The 23,476-nt window shown below is 38.4% G+C and overlaps 1 protein-coding gene across 1 annotated transcript in view; it reads left to right on the plus strand.

The window, feature by feature from the left end:
- The first annotated feature begins 1,210 nt into the window (after nt 1-1,210).
- Nucleotides 1,211-23,476, plus strand: part of nxph4 (neurexophilin 4) — a 47,362-nt gene continuing 25,096 nt past the window's right edge. Inside the window, exon 1 of the mRNA XM_082532636.1 lies at nt 1,211-1,728. Within this exon, the coding sequence (XP_082388762.1) occupies nt 1,675-1,728 (54 nt within the window). The 5' untranslated portion in view covers nt 1,211-1,674. The remainder of the gene's footprint in view (nt 1,729-23,476) is intronic.

Raw genomic sequence — 23,476 nt, forward strand, 5'->3', positions numbered from 1 at the left:
AAAATAAAATCTGCAATATTGCAGATGAGGAATGTGGAGAGAAGATCAGAGAAGAACATCAGTAATTTATTTTGGGAGACACAGGGAAAAAGAAAAGTTGGTATACTGGATAAGAACCTCATAGTATAAATGTTGTAAATATTGGGTCAAGCTACTGACAGAAAAACAGGTTGAAAAACAACAAATCAGACACAGAAAAATAGACAGCTGGTCAGTCATTCAGACAGACAGTTATACAGGAGGGACATGCTTCATCATACGCCGACAGAAAGTCAAGACAGCCATTATGCTTATACTGAAGAGCCCGTCGCTCAGTCGCTGACAGCAGTATATAATGCCACGCAGACAGAAACAATTCAGCAGGCCAACACACTGATCTCTGCACAAACTTGCAAGACAGGCAAGTAAACACTGTGCATCCCAGATCAGCTCATTTTAAAGGTGGCACAATCAGGCAAGCGGCAGCTGGGACTGGCCATCAGGGAGAAATGTGGGGCCGCGCTGCCCCAATATATCCATGCAACATTAATATTTCAAAATTGTTTTTCTGGGAATTTATAGTCTGGCTAGCTTGGGTTGTTGCCCTCCATCACACACAGTCACCTAAATGTAGCAGTGGAGGTTTGAGATTTTTGTGTAAGATAATGATTGTTTAGCAGTCACAAAAAGGAGACAATGGCATACATTAGTGTTAGACAGTGTCTGTCTGTCTGTCTATCTATCTATTAAAATGCAAGTTGATTCCATCCATGTTAATAAATCCTGCATTACAGCCAAACAAACTAAGAACAAACTATATGAAGATGTCATATAGGAGGAAGTATCACACAAGACTTGTGCTAAAATTCCCTGCAATCTATGTGTTGATTAGTGTATAACATATATCCTCAACTAACGTCAAAAACAAAAGCAGTCAAAGCAACGGGGGACGTTTTTTCAAACTGACTGATTTGTCCAACTAATGAGTCAAAAATATTCAATTTGCTGTCGCATATAACAAAGAAAGGGGAAAAACAACTTTGGAAACTTAAAAAAGAGACGTTACGCTTAAAAATCAGTCCAGTATAAATAAATATCCAACAAAAGCATCCTGTTTGACGAACAGAGCGTCAGATAGTGTCAGCAGTCACCTCTCGGTGTAAACACTGACTGGACAACATAATCTACATGCAGTTGTGGTCAGTGCGGTTTCCAATAAAGGAGAAGCAGCTGTGCGCCGTGACGCCCGCGCGAAAACAGGGAGAGAAAGACAGAGGGGGTGGGGGGAGGAGAAGGAGAGATAGGGCGCGCGACAGATCTCATCTCTCAAAATCAGCCAGTTAGTATCACAAAACACAAGAAGCGCAGGTGATCTTCAAACGTTCCGCTGTTTGCCTCCACCTTCCAAACTGACTTTCGCACCAAACTTCCGTCAGACGTCCAGCATGAGCGGAGGCAAACACCATGGATGTGCCACATGAGGCGGACCGGAGAAACTGAAACCACCGCTCAAAGTTTGTCTGTAGAAATCACTGTGACTCCGACTAAGCAAACAAACAACTTTATCCGTGTTTTTCTCAAAAACATCACTTGTCGCCTGCCACTTGGGATTGCTTGGATTCCGCGGTGTGTCTTTATATGTTCAGCTGGGGAGACGCGTAGCTTTTCGGCGTGGTCCGCTAAAAGGAAGGTGACATGCAGGTTCTCAGCTGGACCATAGTTCTCCTGAGCCAGTGGATCCTACGGAAGGTGAGTTAACTGTCATATCGAGAAAAGGGAATTAAATGTGTGTTGGTCCACGGAGATTTGGATGATTTCGTAGAGAATCGTCTTCCTTCTTCCTTTAGAGGTTTAGTTTCCTAGAGATCACTCACCTGAGAAAATGATGCAAGCAATAACCTTTTACTATTTCTTCGTAAGAAATCGCATTTTAACTGCGTAAATCCTCCAATTAGTCTAACTTGGCTTAAAGTTACATCTTCAAAACACCAGTTTAACCACGAAACAGACAACAACACGCCTGTTTGGAGGCTTAATTTTGCTTTATTTGACTGCAGAAAGGGTATGGTGACTTTTGCCCGTCTCCAAAAGGCACAGATTTCTGCTGTCTGAGCATTTCCCCTATTAAGAAGCCCCCTCCTTATCTAGTTATCTATTTGTGCTCTTAGCAACTTCCTCTAATTTTCCTTCTGAAGTTAAACGCGCCCGTGGCTTCTTTTATTATCTCGTCATCGCTATGGCAAAGAGTTTGTGCGCCTAGTTTGGCTGCTGCAGCTGCTGCTGTGTGTGGATGAATATGCGCGTGCACGCACACGCGTGCTCAGTCGGCTGTGCACATTATATTAGAGTTTCTTCTTTTTTATTCTTTACACTGACTGTAATAATGCACAGACTTCCACACATGACAGAGTACAATACAGTACAACAGAATACAATAGAAGGCTGGCTGTCCCAGCAGATACACAGCATCTGTGCTCAGTGTGTCTTTGGCCTTAGCTAAATAAAAGAGAATAAAAACATGACCTTTCACCATATTCTTCCTCTTCTCCCTTTTCCATACCTGTGACTCCTTCATCTTCCTCTTCATCTTTGCTCAATTTAGTTTTTCTCCAGTTTAGATCTCTTTATCACTATAATACGCCGTTTTATGCGTCTGCAAATAGAGTTTTGGGGGTTTTTTTAAAATAAAAAACTGTGAAACTGTTTAATAATTCTTGAATTTTGACAAAACATTTTAATTTGCTTTTTTTTTTTTTTTAAAGTGAAGACTGTGAAGTCTTATTAACAAGCAAATGCTGCTTGATTTAAGTGACAAAGTGTATGAAAAGATGGCAGCTGGGCGAAAAACCTTGAGTTCCAACAGATTTGCCTCGTGGCCGACAATAACCAATATTCTCTCCAAGCAAAAAAACAAAAAGTGACTCAAAAATGACTTGTCTGTTTTGCAATTTTTTTAAAGACTTTTTGCTGCTGGCAGATTGGGGTTAGGTTGTATTGTGACAGGTAAAAGCCCCTGCACTTCTTTTGAAGATTGAATGCAAATCATTTCACCTGCCAAGTAGGACCGCTAAGGCTCATCGTGAGAGTGCCACTAGATTCAAGTATTAGGATTGACTTGGTAATAGATTGAATCAACCATGCTTTTCTGTAATGTGCCATTTGAAATTGTTGCGATAGAGATGAAGGAGGACAGAATCTTGTTTGTTTTCACCAACTATGCCGTGTAGATGATACAGTGATTTGGCTGGCATAATATGACAAGTTGCCTCCTTGGGAGCACTATTAGGTTGAGGGATTAAGGAGTGACGAGCTAAAGGAGGCAGTGAAGAAGTGAAGGCAGGTGAAAAATTGGGTAAACAGCGAGGAGGCATGAGGGAAAAGACAAGTCAGCAGAAGGAAAGAGAGGGCTACGCTAACCACACCTCTAACTTAATTTGACCACCTTTAATGGTCTATTAGAGTAACTTAAAGGGCTGTTTAAGTACACGTGTAAGTGCATAAGTGAGTTTGCAAGGGAAGACGGGGAGACAGAGCGAGAGAGAATCGGAATTCTCGCAGGATACCTTAAACTCATTTTATGGTTTTTGACAGCATGTAAAATGTAAAACCTATTTTGTAGATCATTTCCATAATATCTTTAAAATGAATTTGCTTTAATGTATTTGAATGGGTGGTTTTCATATTCATGCAAAAAAAGAAGAAGAGAGAAACCTAATAAAACAGTTGCACTTCCTTCATAATATGTCCTCTGCTGCGATATTATAATTTTTTCCACCTTGTGCTTTGAAATGATAGCTACAGTAACAGTACTACAAAAGAAGGAAAGACGTGTGAAAAGCTTCTTTGCTGTTTTATGCTCCCTGTAGAAACAATAGCATTAGCCAGCATCTCAGCCTGACAAAATCCTCTTATCTCCCCCCATAAAACAACTAGCTATATACCCCAGGGATATTTCAGAAACTGAGTTGCTTTAATTTCATTATATATAGTCCTACTTCCTTTGCAATCATGTCTCATGTATTCTGCATAGCTTTGCGTTTCCATAGTCTCCGTAAACGTGTGTGAGAAATGCAGCCGAGTATGTTTCCATGCCTCAAGTGCGTGCCTACATATTATTCACTTATTCGCGCCATTGTGGGGGAAAAAATCTGGGCTATCAGAAACAGCAGGATCAGATGATTTTCCATCAGGGACTAAAGCAGGTGGTTGGTGGTTTCCTTCCCACTTGCTGTCTTTTTGCCCATCCTTCTGGCTGTCTGCGGATCATGTGAACTGTCAAGCAGACAGGAGCCACCACTGGCCTGTAATCTGCACAAATTATACTCTCCATTTACAAAGCGATTAGATATGTAATCTGATAAAACATGATGACTGAAGCAATCACATTACTGCTGTATGTGTTGCCTCTGAAATTATTCCCTGAGATCAAAGAATTAACCTACAAAAATAGCACAGATTCATACTGTATTTTAATTTTTTTAAATTTCAGTTCTAAGACAGTTTGCTTAAGGTCAACCAATGATCCATTTTATTTAATTTGATTTCTCCTTTTTCGACAGCACCATGCCCCATTTTTGACAAACCATTACTTGTGAAATGAGTCATCCCTTGCTTGATGCAGTGAACACCTCAGGCTTTGTATTAGCCTTAAGGAGAGGGAATTTAAATGTGCGAAGATTGATGTAAAATAAAACATTACATAGATTCTGCTTTGCATAAAACCACAATCATCATTGTTTAGTTGTTGGAGTGCACGTAAGACAGTAAATGCAAGCTTGATTGTATTTTGATCATTGAATTATTGCACTGTTTTTAAAATTTTGCAGAGGTAAAGTTGGGTACTAACAACCTTAAAATCCCACTAGTGTTATGAAAACTCTAGATGATCCACTTATAACAAATGGAGGCAAGCAGCAGGCAGAAAATCACTATAATGGTGCCAAAATTAAATTACAAACAAAGTGTACAACCCTCTGTTTGGCAGACAGCTCAGATACATGTGGAGTTGCAAGAAAGGAAGCATTATGTGTGAAATTATTGATAAGGCAATGGTATTATTTTTAAGATGCATGGAAAGAGAAAGCCAGAACATGCTGCAGATTCTGGAAAGAGCTGCTGCTCTTCTCACGGCTGAACAGGCCTTTGCGGGTGTTTGCTTCTTTCCCTGTCAGAGCTTTCAGTTTCTGTTTGACATGCAGATAGAAAAGATGACCCTGGGTCAGGCTTTCAGTTACCTTTCATGCACTGTGAATTTATTTTTCCAAAGTTTTATGTAGTTTAATCCAATTTTCTTTATATAATGCAAAAATTATAACAACAGCTACCTCGACGTGCTTGCAACCTTTGAAGCCAAAGCATAACACAATCTTTAATATAATATTCAACTCTCAATGCTGATAATTATTAGTTATAGGGAAATGGATGCAAACTGCATTTCGTTGCCTTGTACCTGTGACATGTGCAATGACAATAAAGTTGAATTCTATTCTATTCTATTCTATTCTATATGTTCAGTTGCTTAAGTAAGAGTTGTGATACTGACAACAGTCATGCATGCATGTAATGAGCTTCAAATAAAGTATTCACTAAAAGTGCTCATAAAAACGAAAAAGGATCCCAATCTTTTTTATATTATTCTACTAGATTATTGTTGCGCATGCATTAGTATTTAAGCAGGATTTTACTTTTGGCCAAACCAGTTTAATCTATACAATCAGTTAGTTTAATCAGTATCAGTTAATCCTATCTTTATTAACTGATCAGTTGTAGCCTCCAACTTTAAAGTAACTACAGCTGTAAGTTATTTATAATCAAGCAAGTTGCAAAAAATGGAAATACTACAGTGCAAGTGAATCACAGAACAGCCCTGAAGTGAAAATACTCAGTTATATATCACTATCACAAGGGTTTATTTTCATGTAATTCTGATTTTACTTCACAATTTCTATTTTTGTGTTGCTTCATGTAATGGTAGTGTCATCACAGCTGGTGAATTTGCATTCAAACTTTGTAATACAAGATTTCTAAGACTTAATTAATTTTGCTGGTTCTATATTTTCTGCCAGTTTTAATTCTGAGGATAAAAGTATGGTCATGCTGCTAGTAGTTGATGCTATTTCTAAACGCTCTAAGTTACCCAAGAATAAAAACACCAGGGGGAACTGATCCAGGTGAATTTCCTTAAATTCATATATACAACAAAAGCACGGGTCTTAAAAAGCCCAGGTTTTGTGTAAGTGTGAAAAAATCTAGTATGGAAGCTGTTGTTGATGTATATTGGGCTGTAAATGGCACGTCAGCTCATTTCCTTACTTCATTCTGCCAGTCTGAAGCAGAACATGCAAACAGACTTTTTCAGTTGAAGAGAAATATCAGGGAAGCAAAATTCAGGGTTCCCTTAAAGTTCTAAAAACTATTTTTAAATAAATTTTAAATATGAATATTTTGCATGTGTCAGTCCTCTTTTACATGTCCTGTTTTACACCTACTTAAAACCAAACTATATTTGTGTTACTTTGTGAATTAAACACATTTTCAAAATTCACAGTTTTTTTTAATAGTTATTAAACTCTCACTCTGATTGACACCATCATAGTACAATCTGTTCAACGATCAGTAACAAGGTAAAAAGGTTTAGTCATTAAGAGTGAAAAACTGTGAATACGTTGGAGTGCTATTTGAATGAAACGTGAAACAATTTTCCTTTTTGTTTAGTTGTTGCTCATTTTTTCTATTGTAGGTGAAACATTTAAAAAATTTTGCCTCATCATTATCAGTAAAATGATCAGTACCATGCAGTCGTGTATCACTTTACTGCATTGATGGTGCTAATTCTGTTAGCACTGTTAGCTTTTCTCTGCAGAAAAGAGAGAGGAAGAAAATAATATAGCATGTAGGTATTGGTAATTAAATACAAATAAAGCTAAACTTTAATTATTAATAAAGTGGAACACATTTTCAGTCATACTTTAACAAACTGATAAGTTAATAAATAAAAAAACAATTAAAAACACATAAAATGAGCTGAAAAATGTACATTTTATATGCTGCATCTTGAACCAAATGCTGGCGTATTAGGCTGACCGGTTTCCTTAAAGCTAAAAATACCAGCAAAGTGAAAATCCAGAACCCATCACCTGAAATATTTGAACGTTTATAAGACTAATTCATGCTGATGCAGTGACGTTAGTTGGGCTGTTTGTGTGTTCTTGTATCAAATTGAGGGCTTGTGCAACAACTGCACGTGTAAACTCGCTAAAATCATCGGTTCACCCTTTTAACAGTACCATCCCCTGTAAAGGATCAGATGAAATTTAACTTAACTCTTAGTGTTTATTCCATGTCTGCTGTTTTCTATAAATATTCCAGAAAAACAAAATTTTAATTAAATTAACTAGGACAAGCTACTTATAGTAAGAAACAAAAGCAGTTTTGCATGAAATAAGCCAGTTTCTCTGTTGAATTTTGCAAACTAGCCCGCAGCTGTCAGAGGAGTCTTGCTTTGGTTTAGACTGACTGGGCTGTGAGTGCCAGATGGTGGGCTTTCACATTACTGCAAATAACACTGGCAATCGGTTGAAGCTTTTATGTTGGAAAGAAACACATGGAAATCAGAGCGGCAGAAGCAGACAACTTGAATAAATTCCCCTTTTCGTGTCTCGTCTGGTCTCTATTGGTGCTTCAGGAAGCTCAAGTTAATAGAAAATGGTAAACACAATGTCTTTTGTTTGGTAACAGTTTAAAGCATCATGGGAGATATGGCAAAATGTGTTTTCATTGGTTTAATGTTTGGTGATTCATCTTTACTGGCTCAATGAAACATATCTTACTGTGTTCCTGTGTCAATCTGAATTCAGCAAATGAGAGTTTAATAACTGAAAAAGGCTTTAGTGCTGCTGACTGCATGTACAATTTTCTCTTTCATAAAACACTAATGGGGAGTTTGGGGAGTTTATTCACTAATGATTCACATCATTCTTTTGTATATAACATCATAATCTGCAAATTAACACAGTTGTTAAAAATACTGTCCTTAAATTATAGAAACTGTGTTGTAGGGTGTATTTATGTAAAACACACACACACACACACACACACACACACACACACACACACACACACACACACACACAAGACCATTCAGTTACTAGTAAAAAAACATGAAGTTAAAATAGGTTGAAAAATGAAAATTAATAAAATGTTATTTATATTGCATATTTAAGGAAAAAAAATAGCAAAAATACTTTAAAACAAAGCTTAATAAGATGAGTTTTAGTTGGTTTTTAAATAGGCTGTCATTTTAAAATAAAATGCTATAGAGATGATTTTTGCTACCTCATAAATTTAATAGACACAGCAGGACACAAGCGGTTTTAATGTGTCAAATTACAAGTTCAGTGCAGTACATATACTTTACATATAGGTTAGACTGGCGCATCCATTGATTCAGAGTGGTATGTGTACTTGCATTCTAACTATATCCAAAATGAAGGTTGACATATAACATGGATTAGAGTAGCAAAGGCATTCCTTTATTCATTCAGACCCTGGTGAGACAAACACACAGCAAGCCAGTAAGTGTTCCAACCAACATGTCACAGTGTAAGCTTTAAAATTAGCACAAAACATCCCTGACCTGTTGCTGGAAAAGTGAGTTCTTGAGCTTCAGTGAAAACGCGGCCAAACAGAGAGAGGCAGAACACTGGGCTGCACATCGGACCATGCGACCCAGGTTTCACTGCCAGGATAATCTGGAAAAGAAGGCCTGTGGACAGCTGCTGCCTTAGCCTCAAGAGGGTCTCACGTCTCCCGGCCCAAGCTACCGTCCAGCCTCCGATGCTGATCTTTGTGTAACTGCCAGCTTGAGTGGTGGAGGATGTGGCAATAATGGAGATAGCTAGAGGTTTTTGGTATGAAACTGTGTTTCTTGTTCTATTTTCTGTCATTATCATTTTTGTTTTCTCACAGCCTTTTATAGTGGCTCAAAGTTTGTTTGGTCTGTATCTCTCGAGTGAAGGTGAGAAGGATGAGGGCAGAGCGGGCAAAGCACATATGGAGGTCCGGGTCAAGATAACCACACCTGAACTGTCTTGAACTGATCTCTAGGCACACTGCAGAACACACACTCACACAGCATTTTAATGCATCCCCGCCTATCTCAATGGAAGGTCTACCATTATTACAATAGTACTGTGTATGACTCACCAAGTCATATAGAGCAACAGTGGAAAATTGCTCCTCCAGAGGAGTTGGTTGGTAGCTTAGAAAAAAGGGGGTGGGGGTTCTGAGGAGCTGATAACATCAATTTGAAAATATGCCTCGTAATCTGTTGGCTGTAAATATGTGCGACACAGACGTGTGTGCAAAGAATGGACCTGCGATAAAATGAATTATCCCCAAACACTCGCATTTACAGCTGAGAGATGAAATTAAGGAATGCAGGGAATAAGGCTTCGTGATTGTTCCGTGTTGTCATCACCAACGTGGGCTTACACAAAGCTTATTTATCACACAGCAATTACCACTGAGGTGTTACAGCTATGATGGCAGGGAGGAGAAAATGAACACTTAGCTGACGCCGATAAAGGGACACTACAGCTGGGTGTGTCGTGACCCTGTAACGCATCTGCCAAGAGGGCAGACATCCATCACTGCGTGGTGTCCTGACCAGAGGAGAAGGGCAGCTGGAACTCCATCACTTTATCCATCACCTCCTTTTTTTCTAATGGCAACTTTAATTCAGAGTGAGACCCAAACGTTTGAGTGCATTCTTTTAAATATTCAGGTTGATTTATTTAGGAGTTGCTTTTTTTCTGGTGCACTTTAAACATGCTGTCTGGTCAAGTATATATTCTAATTATTTCGCAGTTTAAAACATCTCCCAGTTTTATGACGGGTTATAAAGACAAAGTCTTTGTTTGTCTTGCTTGTTTTTAGCCATGCTAGCAGTCAATCCACCACTTTGCTGCAAACTAAAATATCTCAGCAACTATTAGATGGATTGCTATGACATTTCGTACGGACATTTGTGGTCCCGATAGGATGTATCTTAAAGACTTTGTTGATCCCCTGACCTTTCTTTAAGCACTGTCATGAGGCTGACATTTTCCTCTTTAATGCAATATCTCAACTATAGGATGGATTACCATGAAAGACACACACTAATATCATTATAAAGATGAAATATTATCACTTTGGTGACTATATAACGTCCTTTAAAGCTCCACATCAGGTCAATAAGTTATTTTGATCAACGCTTTGAATTATGACCAGGTGAAACTAGTCCCAACTGTGTCTTGTATTTATAGTGAGAAAAAGCATGTTGCTAATATTCTAACATGGAAATAGTCAATATTTTAGCTTTGAAGCATCATAATCTTATTGTTGTATTTTATAAGTTAAACCCATAGATACAAAAGATGGATTTAAATCAGAAACGTTCTTTTTAATGGTCAGCAGGGGGCGACTCTACTGGTTGCAAAAAGATGCTTGGTTGTAAAGAAAGCTACAGGAAAACGACCCTTAGTTCTTTCAGTCAATGACCTCACTAAACGCTTTGCTGATGAGTTTATCAGTGATTGATGCATATTTTTGTTTGTTTGCTGTAATGTATTCTGCTGTTGTTTTTCCTGAATCTCCGCTGGGGTTTAGTTGTTGTTGCCCTCTTTTGCGTGACTTAATAAAATAAAGCAGCAGAGGGAGATTCTAGGTGAAGTGGTCAGCCCTACTTTGGATTGGTCTACTCGCGTTGCTCCACTTTGAGAGGTCCCCAGCCATCTTTGTGATGTGAGCAGCGTGTTAATCTCTCTCTCCCTCGCTCTCTTTTTCCTGGCTGCAAGGAGCAGAGTCGAGCTTTGGAAATAGATCACATCAGAAGGGACGCTTGGCTCCTGATGATGGGCACTGTGTTTGTTTCATACATGCATGATGAGTAGCTCAGCTCTCGGCGGGGGCCACCAGTTATGGCATAACGCTCAGCTCCCCCTGGGAGAAAACACATGCTGTGCTTCATACTTTTGCTATTTGATACAGCAGTGTGTGTTCACGTGTGTTTACTGGTGCGAGAAACAACCATGTGAACTGAACCCGAGCTCACACGGAGCAGTGAGACAACACGCAGAATCTTAAGACGATGACAGATTGTGCAAGTGTGTGTGTGTCATTGTGTGGCGGTTTGCATGCACAATTTCCAACTACCTTTATTAATACACTAAACAAGCACTTTAGTGGGAACACCTGTGCTGCATTATGCAATGACAGTTTACAATCAGGTCTTATACATTTTCAGAAACGTGATAATTCTAGGTTGTGCTTATTATTAAGGTCATAAAGGGTGGACGTGGACTTTCATTGAAAAGTATTGCGTATAGTTTGCTCCTCTTGCAATCTCTTGTGAAGTGAACAAAATATCTATATAATGCAGCTGAGTGCTCGCAAAGTGTGCACCTTATTTTTCCACCTTTTTTTATACATGTGCAAAATATTTGTTTATGAATATCACGCACCTGTAGCAGTTAGGTGGTATGATTGAGCCCTGGGTATTCACAGCATCTTATGATTAATAGTAACACACCTGGGGGAGATATATAGAATAGGATTTTGCAATGAAATATTAAAGCGTAATCCAAGCGACACCAAATATCATAACTCATGGTGCAGATGGCAGAGAATGCTCAGGGTCAGCTCAGTGTGAGGACCCTGCCTCACATGAGACCGTGGAGGAGGGATTCGTTTTTTATCATTTTTTAATATCGCAAGCACAGCTTGTAATGCATTAATTCAGACAAGCATTGAATTTATTGGAGAAGGGAGGGAGGATGAGATGGGGGAAAAAGACATAGGTAACCCAGCTGGATTGGTGACTCTTTTGGTAAGCCTCAGTATGCATCGAGACTCACAGTATCTTAATAAATAAAAGATCACGCAGCGGACATATGAAGGGTTTCATGTTATGTTTTTTAAGCAGATGTGTAATAATATAGTCTTGTCATCTTGCATTCTTTTTTTAGTCTGTGCAGGATTTCAGAAGCTACACAGGATGTATTATTCGATACACTTTCACGTTTTTGTTTGTTTTTTGTTCTTTGGGGTTTTTATTTTTATTTGTTTCCTGCACATTGTTCTCCCATGTCAAAACTTTCTTTATATATTGTTCCCTGGACTCAAGCTTAATGGAGAGTGGTCAGGAGATTTCAGTGGAGAAGCGAGCACTCCGCAAAGACCATTTGGTCACAGATCCCTCGCGCCTCGCACAGTCCATTTCCCTGTCTTTCGCTCTGGCTGTCTTTCATCTTACAGCTCTCTCACCTGCACCTGTCAAAACCTTCACAATTGAGCTTCTATCTTCCACTTCATTGTGCCATTTCTCCTCTTGCAAGCTCTTTCCACTTCCTTGTCTTCCCTGCTCCAACACCTTGATACTGGTCATGCCCGGCCTGCGACTAATTTTCCCAGTGTGTCTGATTAAAACGTAGCCATGGAAGAAATAAAATATGTCGAGAGAATTTCATAGTTTTGGCTTCCAGGTTCTCGTGTTCTGATATTTTTGTGCTAGGGAGACAAAATTTGGCCTTTACTTTTTCCTTTTTCCTCTCCTGGTGGTTTTTGGCTTCAGTCACCACTTTTTTCTCTGTGTGTTTCTGGATCGAGACGTGGCAGTTCTTGCTGCTGAATTATATAAAATCTCTGCTTGGTTTTTAGTTAATTAGCCCGAGCAACGAAGAAGCAGGGGGCACGGGGAGATTGATGGCAAGAGGAAAGAAATGGTCTGTGTGGAGGCGGCGAGGGTAGACTTTCCCTCCTTTAACTTAGTCCAAGTTGGCCCAAAGGAGGCTGCTGTGGAGGGAGTCTAGGTCAAGGGTAAAGAAGGAGAGGAGTGAAGAGCAAACTGAACTTGAGGCTGTGTGGGCAGAAGGAAACATCAGAAAAACATCTCACATCTTAACTGCCCTCACAAAATTGTAATATACTCCTTATGCAGAGCTTAACTGTCAGCATGTGTTGGAGGACCTTGACATGCATTTTACCACTCTGTGCTTTTAATGCTATTATAGGTTCTGAACGAGAGAACGATGCATAATGTAGCTCTGAGTGAGGAAGTAACCTCGTAGAACCAGTCAGCACATATTGTTCTCATAAAGCTTGTGGTATGTTTGTTTTCGCTATTAGCTGGGGTGCAACATTTTCTTGGTAAGAATAAAATCCACTTTTAAAAATGCCTGAGAGGAGAAATGCCTGACACAGTAGGCTGCGATTATTTCTTCATTAATCTGAAGTTAATTGCAGACATCTTGAATTTGTGTATCTGGAATGATCGCTAGATTTTTTTTTCCAGGAAAAATTGCATGGGCATCAGATTTATAGTGCGTGCCTTTTGACTTCTTTAGCGGTTCCTACACATTTTCATCCCGGGCTGTAATATATTGCTGTCCTGTCCCCTCTGTTATGTGCAAAATGTCCTTTGGCATTGATGCTTAGACACACAGCCCACTGCAATATTAGTGGCCAGAGATAATGGTTCTATTTTAGAGACCTGCAAAGTTCACCTTTGGATGTTGGAGGGAAGGTACTGGCATAAGTAGGAGGTTTGTCAACCAGGAAACAGATGTTTTTTATCATGTTTTAATGTGGTTTTTTTTTATTTATATATATATATATATATATATTTAAAATTTTTACCTTCTAATGTCACTCCATTTTTTTCCCTTTGTGCTTTGGCTTCCATTTGCCGGTTAGTTTTAGGCACTAAGAACTAATTGGTTGGGTTTGAGAAAAAAACTGGACCTCTTATGAATAAATGAACCACGCCGGCAGCTTTGACAAAACTGCTTTACTTTACAGAATAACAATGGACTGGTATTTCTAAAGCAGGGGTATTCAATCTAATTTAAGTAGATCCAGTCAGAGAAAATTTTCTCAAACAAATGTCTGGAATATCATTCATGTCCTTTTATATTTATGTATATTTATATTTATACGTTTATCTCTATATTTATTTATCTTAATATTTATCTATCAATATCTCTTTTTCTACACTCAGTTTATATGAGTGTTTGATGTTTGTTGTATATTTGCTGCTATGACAACTCAGTTTCTCTCTGGGATTAATAAAGTTTCTCCGATTCCTATTCAGTGGCTCTTCTGTGTACATACATTACAATGACAACAATAAAGAAAAAGGAAAACACTGCACCAATTAAAATAACTCTACTGTAAATATGAAAAAAATAGAAATGTTCCGTCAAAATCAAATAATAGTTCTGTGTTTGTAAACGTGGGCCTCTGGGTACAGCTCTAAGTTCTAAGGTAATAAGAGATGTTATTTAAATTTTGCTGAGTCGTAAATGTTTTAGCAGATTATCTTTCATGTAAATCCTTTAAATCTTTGTGATGTTTAAAGGCTTATATAGGAAACTGTCCAGTCGTATTACACCAGACTACGCTGGTTGATAAGCACTTAAAATATCCATGCTTTACACTGTAATATTAAAAGCAACCTTTTGTATAACCACAAAAGGTCAGTATATTTAAACAAACATGGATAAAGCTCCTAATGGGAATAAATGTTCCAGGACAGTTATCAACTTGCAGGGAGACTGGTTTTTCATCATAATCAATTAGTTCCTACAAAATCACAATTGTTCCCCATCAGTAATCAAGTGTCTGAGCATATAAACTTACCAAACCTAACACATAAGTGATATATTAAGAATAACAGCAATGCTATTGTTGTCCACATTAGCTGTGCAACTTGCTAATGTGCTTTCCTGTTGTCATAGGAATGTTGCTATAAAAAAATGAACACACTTTATTTATGTTTAGCAGAGCTTTGACACTTTTGCTCACTTGTGCAGCCAGTAAGAGATAATTTGGTGCACTTGACTCATCAATGAGACATTGTGAAGTTAACCGAAGCAGCTCTAGGAAGTAGATATAAATACACATGCTTTGTTTTAGGCCAGCTTGGCAGGACTTATGCTAAATGTTTTACACGGTGACGTAGATAAGCAATGAGAGGAATCTCTGGCCTGCCAAAACGTTTACTGTAGGTGTTTTCTGTGGGAGAGAATAACTGCATGGACTTTGTGCTTTGTAACACTGCAGACATTTGACATGCTGAAACAGCTTGATATGTCTGCTTTAACACTAGAACCAATTAGGTGACAACAAACACATCAACACTTTAGATTTAGATTCAGTAGAGGGAACCTCAGATTCTGGCATTAATGGAAGCAAGTGGGACTGCAGCACCCATCACTCACAGCTGGAGCAAAACCACTCATAAAGAAAATCTCGTTTCTTCTGTTTCCTGATCAAAAAGGTGCAGATGGAACCAGTTTCCTAAAGCCTCAGTTCACTCTGCTCAGCAGATGTCACCCTCCCCTCAGCAAACACTTGGACAAACCCCAACCTGCTTGTAGCGACATGACCAGTCAGTGACAGTGACATAATATGGCACCTAGAGAACCAGACAGACAGAGAATGAGTTCTAGGAAGTGATAGAGAGACAAATGAAGAAACAGAATCATATGTCCCACCAGTGAGAGGCTGGGCATCTCTCTGCAGAGAGCTGTGCTTCAATAAGTTCAGCTGAGGAGAGCATGAACAATACGATGCAGCAACAACAAGGAGAACAACAGCAGGATGCTATCCCTGAAGGACCGAGCAGGAGATTGCTGACCATACTCTTCTTTCTCTGCCTCTGACTTTGGGAAAATAAGTTGCAAACAGCATAACCTTAAACTCCCAGTGCATGTCTGCTGTAGGGAAATATGTTGCATCATAGAATGCATGAAGTGCAACTGACTAGAGTTTAGGGATGAAAACACAGTCATGGGTGAGCTGAGCTAATATGCAAGTTCTTTGATGCAGCTGGTCCATCCTGTTTTCAGTGCAGGACTTTAGACTTTGGAATTCATATTTGCGTGGGTTCTCTCCGGGTACTCCGGCTTCCTCCCACTGTCCAAAGACATGCACTTAGTGGGGATAGGTTAATTGGTTAATCCAAATTGCCCATAGGTGTGAATGTGCGAGTGAATGTGAGCGCGAATGGTTGTCTGTCTCTGTGTGTTGGCTCTGCGACAGACTGGCGACCTGTCCAGGGTGTACTCCGCCTCTCGCCCTATGACAGCTGGGATAGACTCCAGCGCCCCCCGCGACCCTGAAAAGGATAAGCGGACGCGAATGGATGGATGAATTCATATTTATTTATTATTCATATTTATTAACTGAATAGCTGCCGACCTCCATCAGGTAGTCTACATAACAAATTATAAGACGACTGCATTTGCACAAAGAAAATTTCTCACATGAAATAGCAACCCATTTTTAAAAATAAGAAGATATAAATAGCTTTGAAAGCTTTGCTTAAACACCTCTGTTCAGCTCATTCATCACTGTTCATGAACAAGTTTTTTTTCTGGCCAATGTAAACTCCTCGTGCCTTAAAATGGATTGGATGGCACTGCACACCTTTACCTTAAGCATGCACAGGTCTATGAACATTCATATTGTTCCCCACCCTTGTTTTCACCAACCATTCCACTGTAAAACACCCAGAAAGTGATACTGAAGAAGCATGCCAGTGTGTCAGACTGGAAATGTATTTAATGTAACCCTCTTTAACATGGTGAACACAGCAAAGTCACGTCCAGCTTGATAACACAAGTCTTCTGCTTGATTACATTTTCAAACAGCGAATGTTATTTTACTAGTCTTTAATCAACACTTCTGATCGACAGCTACACCCCACACGTTTTCAAGTTGTCTCTTTAGGTGTGTAATTAGCAAGATTTTTGAGATTTGAGTGGGTGAGATTGTGTGAGATTTGCCACTGTCGCCCTTGAGATTGGCGGTCCACACCAAAAGCGGTGTCACAGCTAGGGATGTTTCTGGCTACTGGCTGTTTAAACGAGAGAGACAAAATTAGGCTAGGCCTCGTCTGAAAGACAGAAACACCTCAGAAAACATTTAACACTGAGCACACTTCAAATGGACAATGTTCAACACTGGCCAGACAAATATTTAGGAGCTATATGAAATTGGTAATCATGCTACACGTTAATCAAGTGTTGCTTAAACATGCACAAACTTGCGCCATGTGTAACATTGCAAACACACGATGTCTGATTAGTTTGGCTAACGACAGCAACAGCATGGCCTTGGTTTCTGAGGGTGTTTTCACACCTGTAGGTTGTTTTCTTTGGTCCAAATCAGTTTAAGTGTTTGTAAACTTGTAGCTTTTCCTTGTGGTTTGGTTGTGAAGTGAAATCCAAGCGAACCAAACTGCGTCACTGCGGGAACGACAAAAGTAAATACACGAAGAAGCTGCTGTGTTCAAAGACTGTTCGAGAATCTACAGTCATATCACAGCTAGTTGTTAGCACATACAGACATCTATAGTGCCTTGCCACATTGACAATACGAAGCTTAAACGGCTATGTGACATTTTTAGCTCAAACTTACATTGTACGCCTGATTTGGTTCAGATTGAGGTCAATCATAGACCAGCGTAAGTCTAAGGTTGTTACACTATTAGAATTTCAAACTCAGTACCTATACTCGATACCATTTTCAATACCATTAAAAGACAATGGCAATACAAACAATAACATTAAGAACAAAACTACTTTTAACTTGTCTGAAGCAGGGCAATATTATAGATTAAGATAACTAAATAAGTGAATTTTTCCCAGAGATAGTGTTAAAATGCAATATTTGTAGGTTGACTGAGGGAGTGTTTTATACTACAGTTCATTGCTGATCAAACAGAGTTGGCAAGCTAAACGGCAACTGTTTTGTTTAATTGTTGGCAGAGTTTTCTCAACCTTAATCTGGAACGTAACACTTGTTACAAATGACTGGGCTCTTTAGTCAAACTAATGCTGTCTATTAACATTAAAGATGGGCAGGATGGATAATGTTTGCTATCTAGCTCCTGTATTAACAATATTCTTTTACTATTGGTCATTCGTGCTAGCTGCTACCTAAACAATAACTTAACAGATAGTGGATGTTGCTGGCATTAATGTGGTAGATGGGTTAATATTCATATTAACTCTTTAATACATAAACCAAACTCTCAAAATTCCTCATGAAATGTTGTTCGGGGTTCTGAATCTGCTCCAATTCATTTGTTATCCCGCTAGTGAGGGTTGTGTGAAGTTGTGCATCAGCTGGAGGAGGCATGTATTGTTGGCATCGATACTGTTACAATTTTTTAGTATCCATTAGTGAATATTTAAAAAAAAAATTGAAACCTTATTTAGGTCAGAGCAGCACTGCATAAACATGCGGTCTCATGTATCCCTGCTGTCCTTTACCACTTCTCTTACCTCCTCCTCTCAACTTCGGTGTCATCCCAACTCTACTCGTTTTGTAGGTATTCATTTCCTTTACATTTTTTTCTCTGTCACTCTGTGCTAGGATGTTTTTGCACACTAGAGATAAGGAGGCCAGGGTGAACTCATGTCTTGCTACATCAGACACCAAAGTACTGTGAGGCCAGCAGTGTGCCCTGATGGCCTGCTGAACCACATAAATCACACGCATGCACACACAAGGACAGAAAGAAATTGATTAAAAAGATATCTGTGAGAGATTGACTGCCCTGTTGCCTTGTAAAGCAAAGTGTACATTAAAAAAAAGAAAGGGAAAAAAAACATAGTATTTCATATACGTACCTGTGCAGTAGTCTGGTATCAAAAAGTGCTGTGTGAGACCTTGAATGAGTAAAACCCTGACTTCTGGAGCACCACAATTTACGACGGGGTTTAGTAGATGAACATCATTCTTATGATGAAGACTTAACCTTAAAGTAACATCAAAAATGACACATCCACAAATTTTGCTCTGGTGTAATTGTGCACCTCAAGGTTTATAACATCTAACAAAATCTCATCAGGCAAAGCAATTTCTGTTGAACTAGATGGACATTATTTGAAGATAGCAACATCCACTAAATAGAGATTAAAATGAGATTTACAAATGAATGCTGCTGATGAATGTTTTTGTGTAATTTCCTCGGATGTTTAATCCATGAGGTCAGTGCTTCTCGCTAGCCCCTGCTGCACCACCATTTCAATTGTATAAATCACATTCCTCCCCCATCTTTTTTCCATTTTTATACCAGATGCACTCCCAGGTCTAGTTATGATCTTTCACAGGGTGCAGCATTAAAATTTTATGCGTTCTTAAATAATCCGTGTGTTGTAGACCATGTTAACATTTTTCCGCAGCACCTAACTAAACACCTCTGCTGCCTTTACGCCGATTGCATGCACAGTGATTTCTATTTTTGCAAGAATTGATTTTCATCTGTGATAACAAATGTTCTTTGTTGAGATATCTACCCACCCTCCTATTTTCATTTAGAACGTCTGATGTAGCAAAGATTAGATTCTGTTGCCAAACGGTTTAGTTAATGATTTCATTCTTGTTTCTTTATTGAGATATCAGACCCCACTGTCTCCTTTCCATTCACATTTCCCGTGTTGCAGAGATTACATTCTGTTGCCAAATAATTTCATACTTGTTTTATAGATCAGATTGAATGTCATGTCAGATAAAGAGATGTCAATTCTTAAAGTCTTAGTATTGTATGTCCAACCAACATTGAATGTGTGCTGTGCTATTTATTCATATTTATATTTTCTTCCTTCTTTTACCACAAGCTAGGAAATTATTTGTCGTTCAGCTGATCAAATGAAAAGAGTTCCACTACTTTGGAGAAATCCATCTGATTAGAGTTAAAATAAGATGTGTTGATGCGTGGAAACATAAAAAACATAGAAATGGGTGAACCCCCGTTCATAATGTAATTTGTTAAATTGTTATGAAACTCTTCCCCAATAACCTACCTATTTGAGGGTTTTTTGTTTGTTTTTTGTTTCAATATTTGCAAAAAGAATGTGTTTTATTTTGTTGGAAGCTTTTAAAATGAGTAGAGATGCTGTTAAATATCAACCTCCTCATTGCTTTATTCAAAGTCTCTGTGGTGCTGCTTAGATAAAATCCTCTGTATAAAAATTACTGGTTCTCAGTTGATCGGCAGTGACTCACTTTGCTGACGGTTTTATCTGTGATACGTGTCTTTAATTTAAATTCAGTCTTTTTCTCTGTATTCCTCATGACTGTACTTTGTTTTATTGATGCTATTTGCTTTGTGCCCTCCGAATGAGTCATGAAGAAATATACACTCACCTGCCACTTTATTAGGCACACCTGTTCAACCGCTCGTTAACAAAAATATCTAATCAGCTAATCACACCGCAGCAACTTGGTGAATTCGCAAATTGCCAAGACCCCTGCTGAAGTTCAAATTGAGCCTCAGAATGGGGAAAAAAGGTGATTTAAGTGACTCAGAACATGGTGCTGCTAGACAAGCTGGTCTGAATTCAGAAAATGTTGATTTTTCTAGGATTTTCTGGCACAATTTCTGTCAGCTAAGAACTGAAATCTGAGGCTACAGTTTGCACAGGTTCATTAAATTGGACAATAGAAGATTGGAAAAATGTTACTTGGTTTGGTAAGTCTCGATTTCTGCTGTGAGATTGGCCGTGTGGCATAAACCACATGACAGCATGGATCCGTCCTGCCCTGTATCAACAGTTGAGACTGCTGCGCTGGTGTATTTGTGTGGGAGATGTTTTCTTTTTGCCCCCTGAGCCCCTCAGGTGGAGCTACAGTCTACATGAGGATTGTAGTTGGCCATGTCAATCCCTGTAACACACACATCTCCTGATGGCTGCTTCCAGCAAGATAACACAACATATCACAAATCTCAGATCATCTCAAACTTGTTTCTCAAAATGAATCAGTTGTACTTGAATGGTCTCCACAGATCTAAATCCAATAAAGCATCTTGTGGAGCCTTTGGTGGAATGGGAGATTCACATCATTCACATCATGGATGTACAGCCAGCAAATCTACAGCAGCCCTGTCATGTTGTCATGTCAATATGGATCAAAAACTCTGACAATGTTTTCAGTGCCTTCTTCAATCCCTGCCATGAAGAATTAAGGCAATTCTGAAGGCAATAGAGGTATTACTGTACCAAGGTGTAAAACAGGTAGCGGTGACTGTATATATTTAAATATATTTTAAATCACAAGGTTGAAAAATGTATGCCATTTATCGTCTTCATCTAATTTGAAATATTAAAAAAATACAAATTGTTAAAGGAAACCTTTCCTGGAACTTTTTTCTTTTTTGTCTTTGTTATTATGACGTTAAAGTCAGCGTAACTGAGGCTTTGCTTTACTTTTTACAGTGTAACTATTCCCTTACAGGAGAGGGAAAAAAGTAACCATAATCATAGATAGCATTACTTCCTACTGACAGTTAATTACTAGATCTTATTTTAACACACAAATTTTAGAAGAACTTAAAATCAAAGTATATACTTCAAAAAGCGAGAAAAAGAAGCAGGTTCAAGTTTGACATATTTTTTTGCATCAAAGAAAAAGGTTGAGATGGTGCACCAGCAGTAGTGTTCCCTGTTAGAAAAAAAAAACCCTCCACACTCAATTTTATTTTGAAGAATTCTCACTGCTTCACACTATTCTGGTATGATCCATGCAGCAGTTTGTAAACACCACTGTATGAATTTAAGTTGGCTCCACTTTTGTTGTCATTTAAATTGATCTGGATTTATTATAATTCTAGCACTCTCAAGAAGGCTCACTTTCAGTCTAGTTTTCCATTACCAGTTAATTGGGATGGCCCAACAGGGATGTGAACAGCTTTACCAAGACCACAAACAAATGTGTAAATAAAGAACGGCTGGCGGGCTGTATTGACTTGAGGATGTATTGGCAAAGCTAACAGACTGTGTTAGATTGGTTTGTTTGTGGGTTAAACGCTCCCTTGACATCAAACCAACTGAAATGAGACAATCTTAAAATTGTTGTTGCCTTTTAGAGCTGTTCCAAGGACACTGTAAAGGTTTATAGCTAGGAATTGTACAAGATAGTCCATATCTGCACTGGGGAGAAGACATTCATTCTTATTACAGGTGAAGTTTACGCAAGAGAGAGAAAAATATAGTCTTCATGTCTGATTTCACTTTGTACTTTTACCTACTTTACTTAAGTATTTATACTAGTTTGTTTTTGTGCCTCACTGAATTTAAGTGGAAGTACTTACTAACAACATTACACATTGCTGATTTAAAAACTGAGAACAAATTAATAAAGTTTATTCTAAACAAGTGAAATTATCCATTTATAAATGAGATCAGCAGAAAGTTTCCATTGTATAGTAATAAAGCTTGCTTCCCTTGCAGGTACCTTTATTTAGTGCAATGCTCACTGTCATATAAATAAGGAATCATAAGAGTTCTTTGACTAGTCTTACATTTTTCACCATGCCCACTTTGAGTCTGGTTGGACTCCTGTGTTGCATCTTTCTTTCTTCTTATCAGTTCTGGATGTCTGTAATAAAGGCTTAAAAATATAACCTGGAGGATGGCTCTTGTCAGCGAAGGAAATAGAAACTGCAGCATTGATTTTGAAAAATTCACCTTTGTATTTTCTTCACAGTGTAAGCATGTCAATCTTAATTTCACTAATTTCCTTTGTCTCAATTAACCCTTTAAGACCTACAGAACCAAGTGCGCCAGAGCTTATATTATATTTTTACATGCTGTGGAGCCGTTTTTGGGAGCATTTCAAGTTGATATACATCAAATCAACCATTAAAGCCCATATTTTAATAATATGTATGCATTAAGTGCATAGTAATTACATAAATTGCAAAAAAGTGCAATAAACTACAAAAAAAATTTAAATCGTTTTTGTTTTTTTAACATATATTTCTAGTTAGAGAAATTTAAGAGGCTTATCCCTCAAAACTGTAAATACAAAAAAGTTGCACAAAATAGTTTCCCACCACAGGAAATTTATTTTGAGTGTCTTCATAGTTTTATTTTTGAAATACACCAATTTTTATATACTGCAGGAAAAACAAAAATAAATATTATAATGCAAATTTGCAAAAAAAACAGCATATGCATCAAAATAAACTATTTCCAGCAGTGCAATATGAGTCCTAAGCATCCCAGAAACGACACAGAAAGTCATAAAGTCAAACATAACTTTTAAAAACACCAGTATAGGCTCATAAGGCCCTGATGGTAAAAAACTACATTTCCGCAAAATGAAATCACTTTCGGTTTCAGGCAGGACATGGCAGACGTGCGATAGTTGATGAACGTAGGAAGTGTTACAAACAGCTGATCGGATTGGCAAAGCGTGTTTCTGGAATATTATGTTTTTGTTGCTGCAAGTGCTTTTTATGCAGTTTTTGCAAAGCTATATGTGGAAGGAAACTGTGACCTAGGACAAGCTGATGGCACATGTATGTATGGATGTAAGTACGACTCCTCCGATTTCATATGCAAAAAAAATTATTGTGCTAGCTTACGTGGTTGCAGTGCTACCGGGATTTTACAAAAGTTATGCAAAACGGAGCGTGCCGCTCCGACCGGCTTTAAAGGGT

Source organism: Aulonocara stuartgranti (assembly GCF_965226115.1).
Source record: "Aulonocara stuartgranti genome assembly, chromosome: 5".
Classification (NCBI taxonomy): Eukaryota; Metazoa; Chordata; class Actinopteri; order Cichliformes; family Cichlidae; genus Aulonocara; species Aulonocara stuartgranti.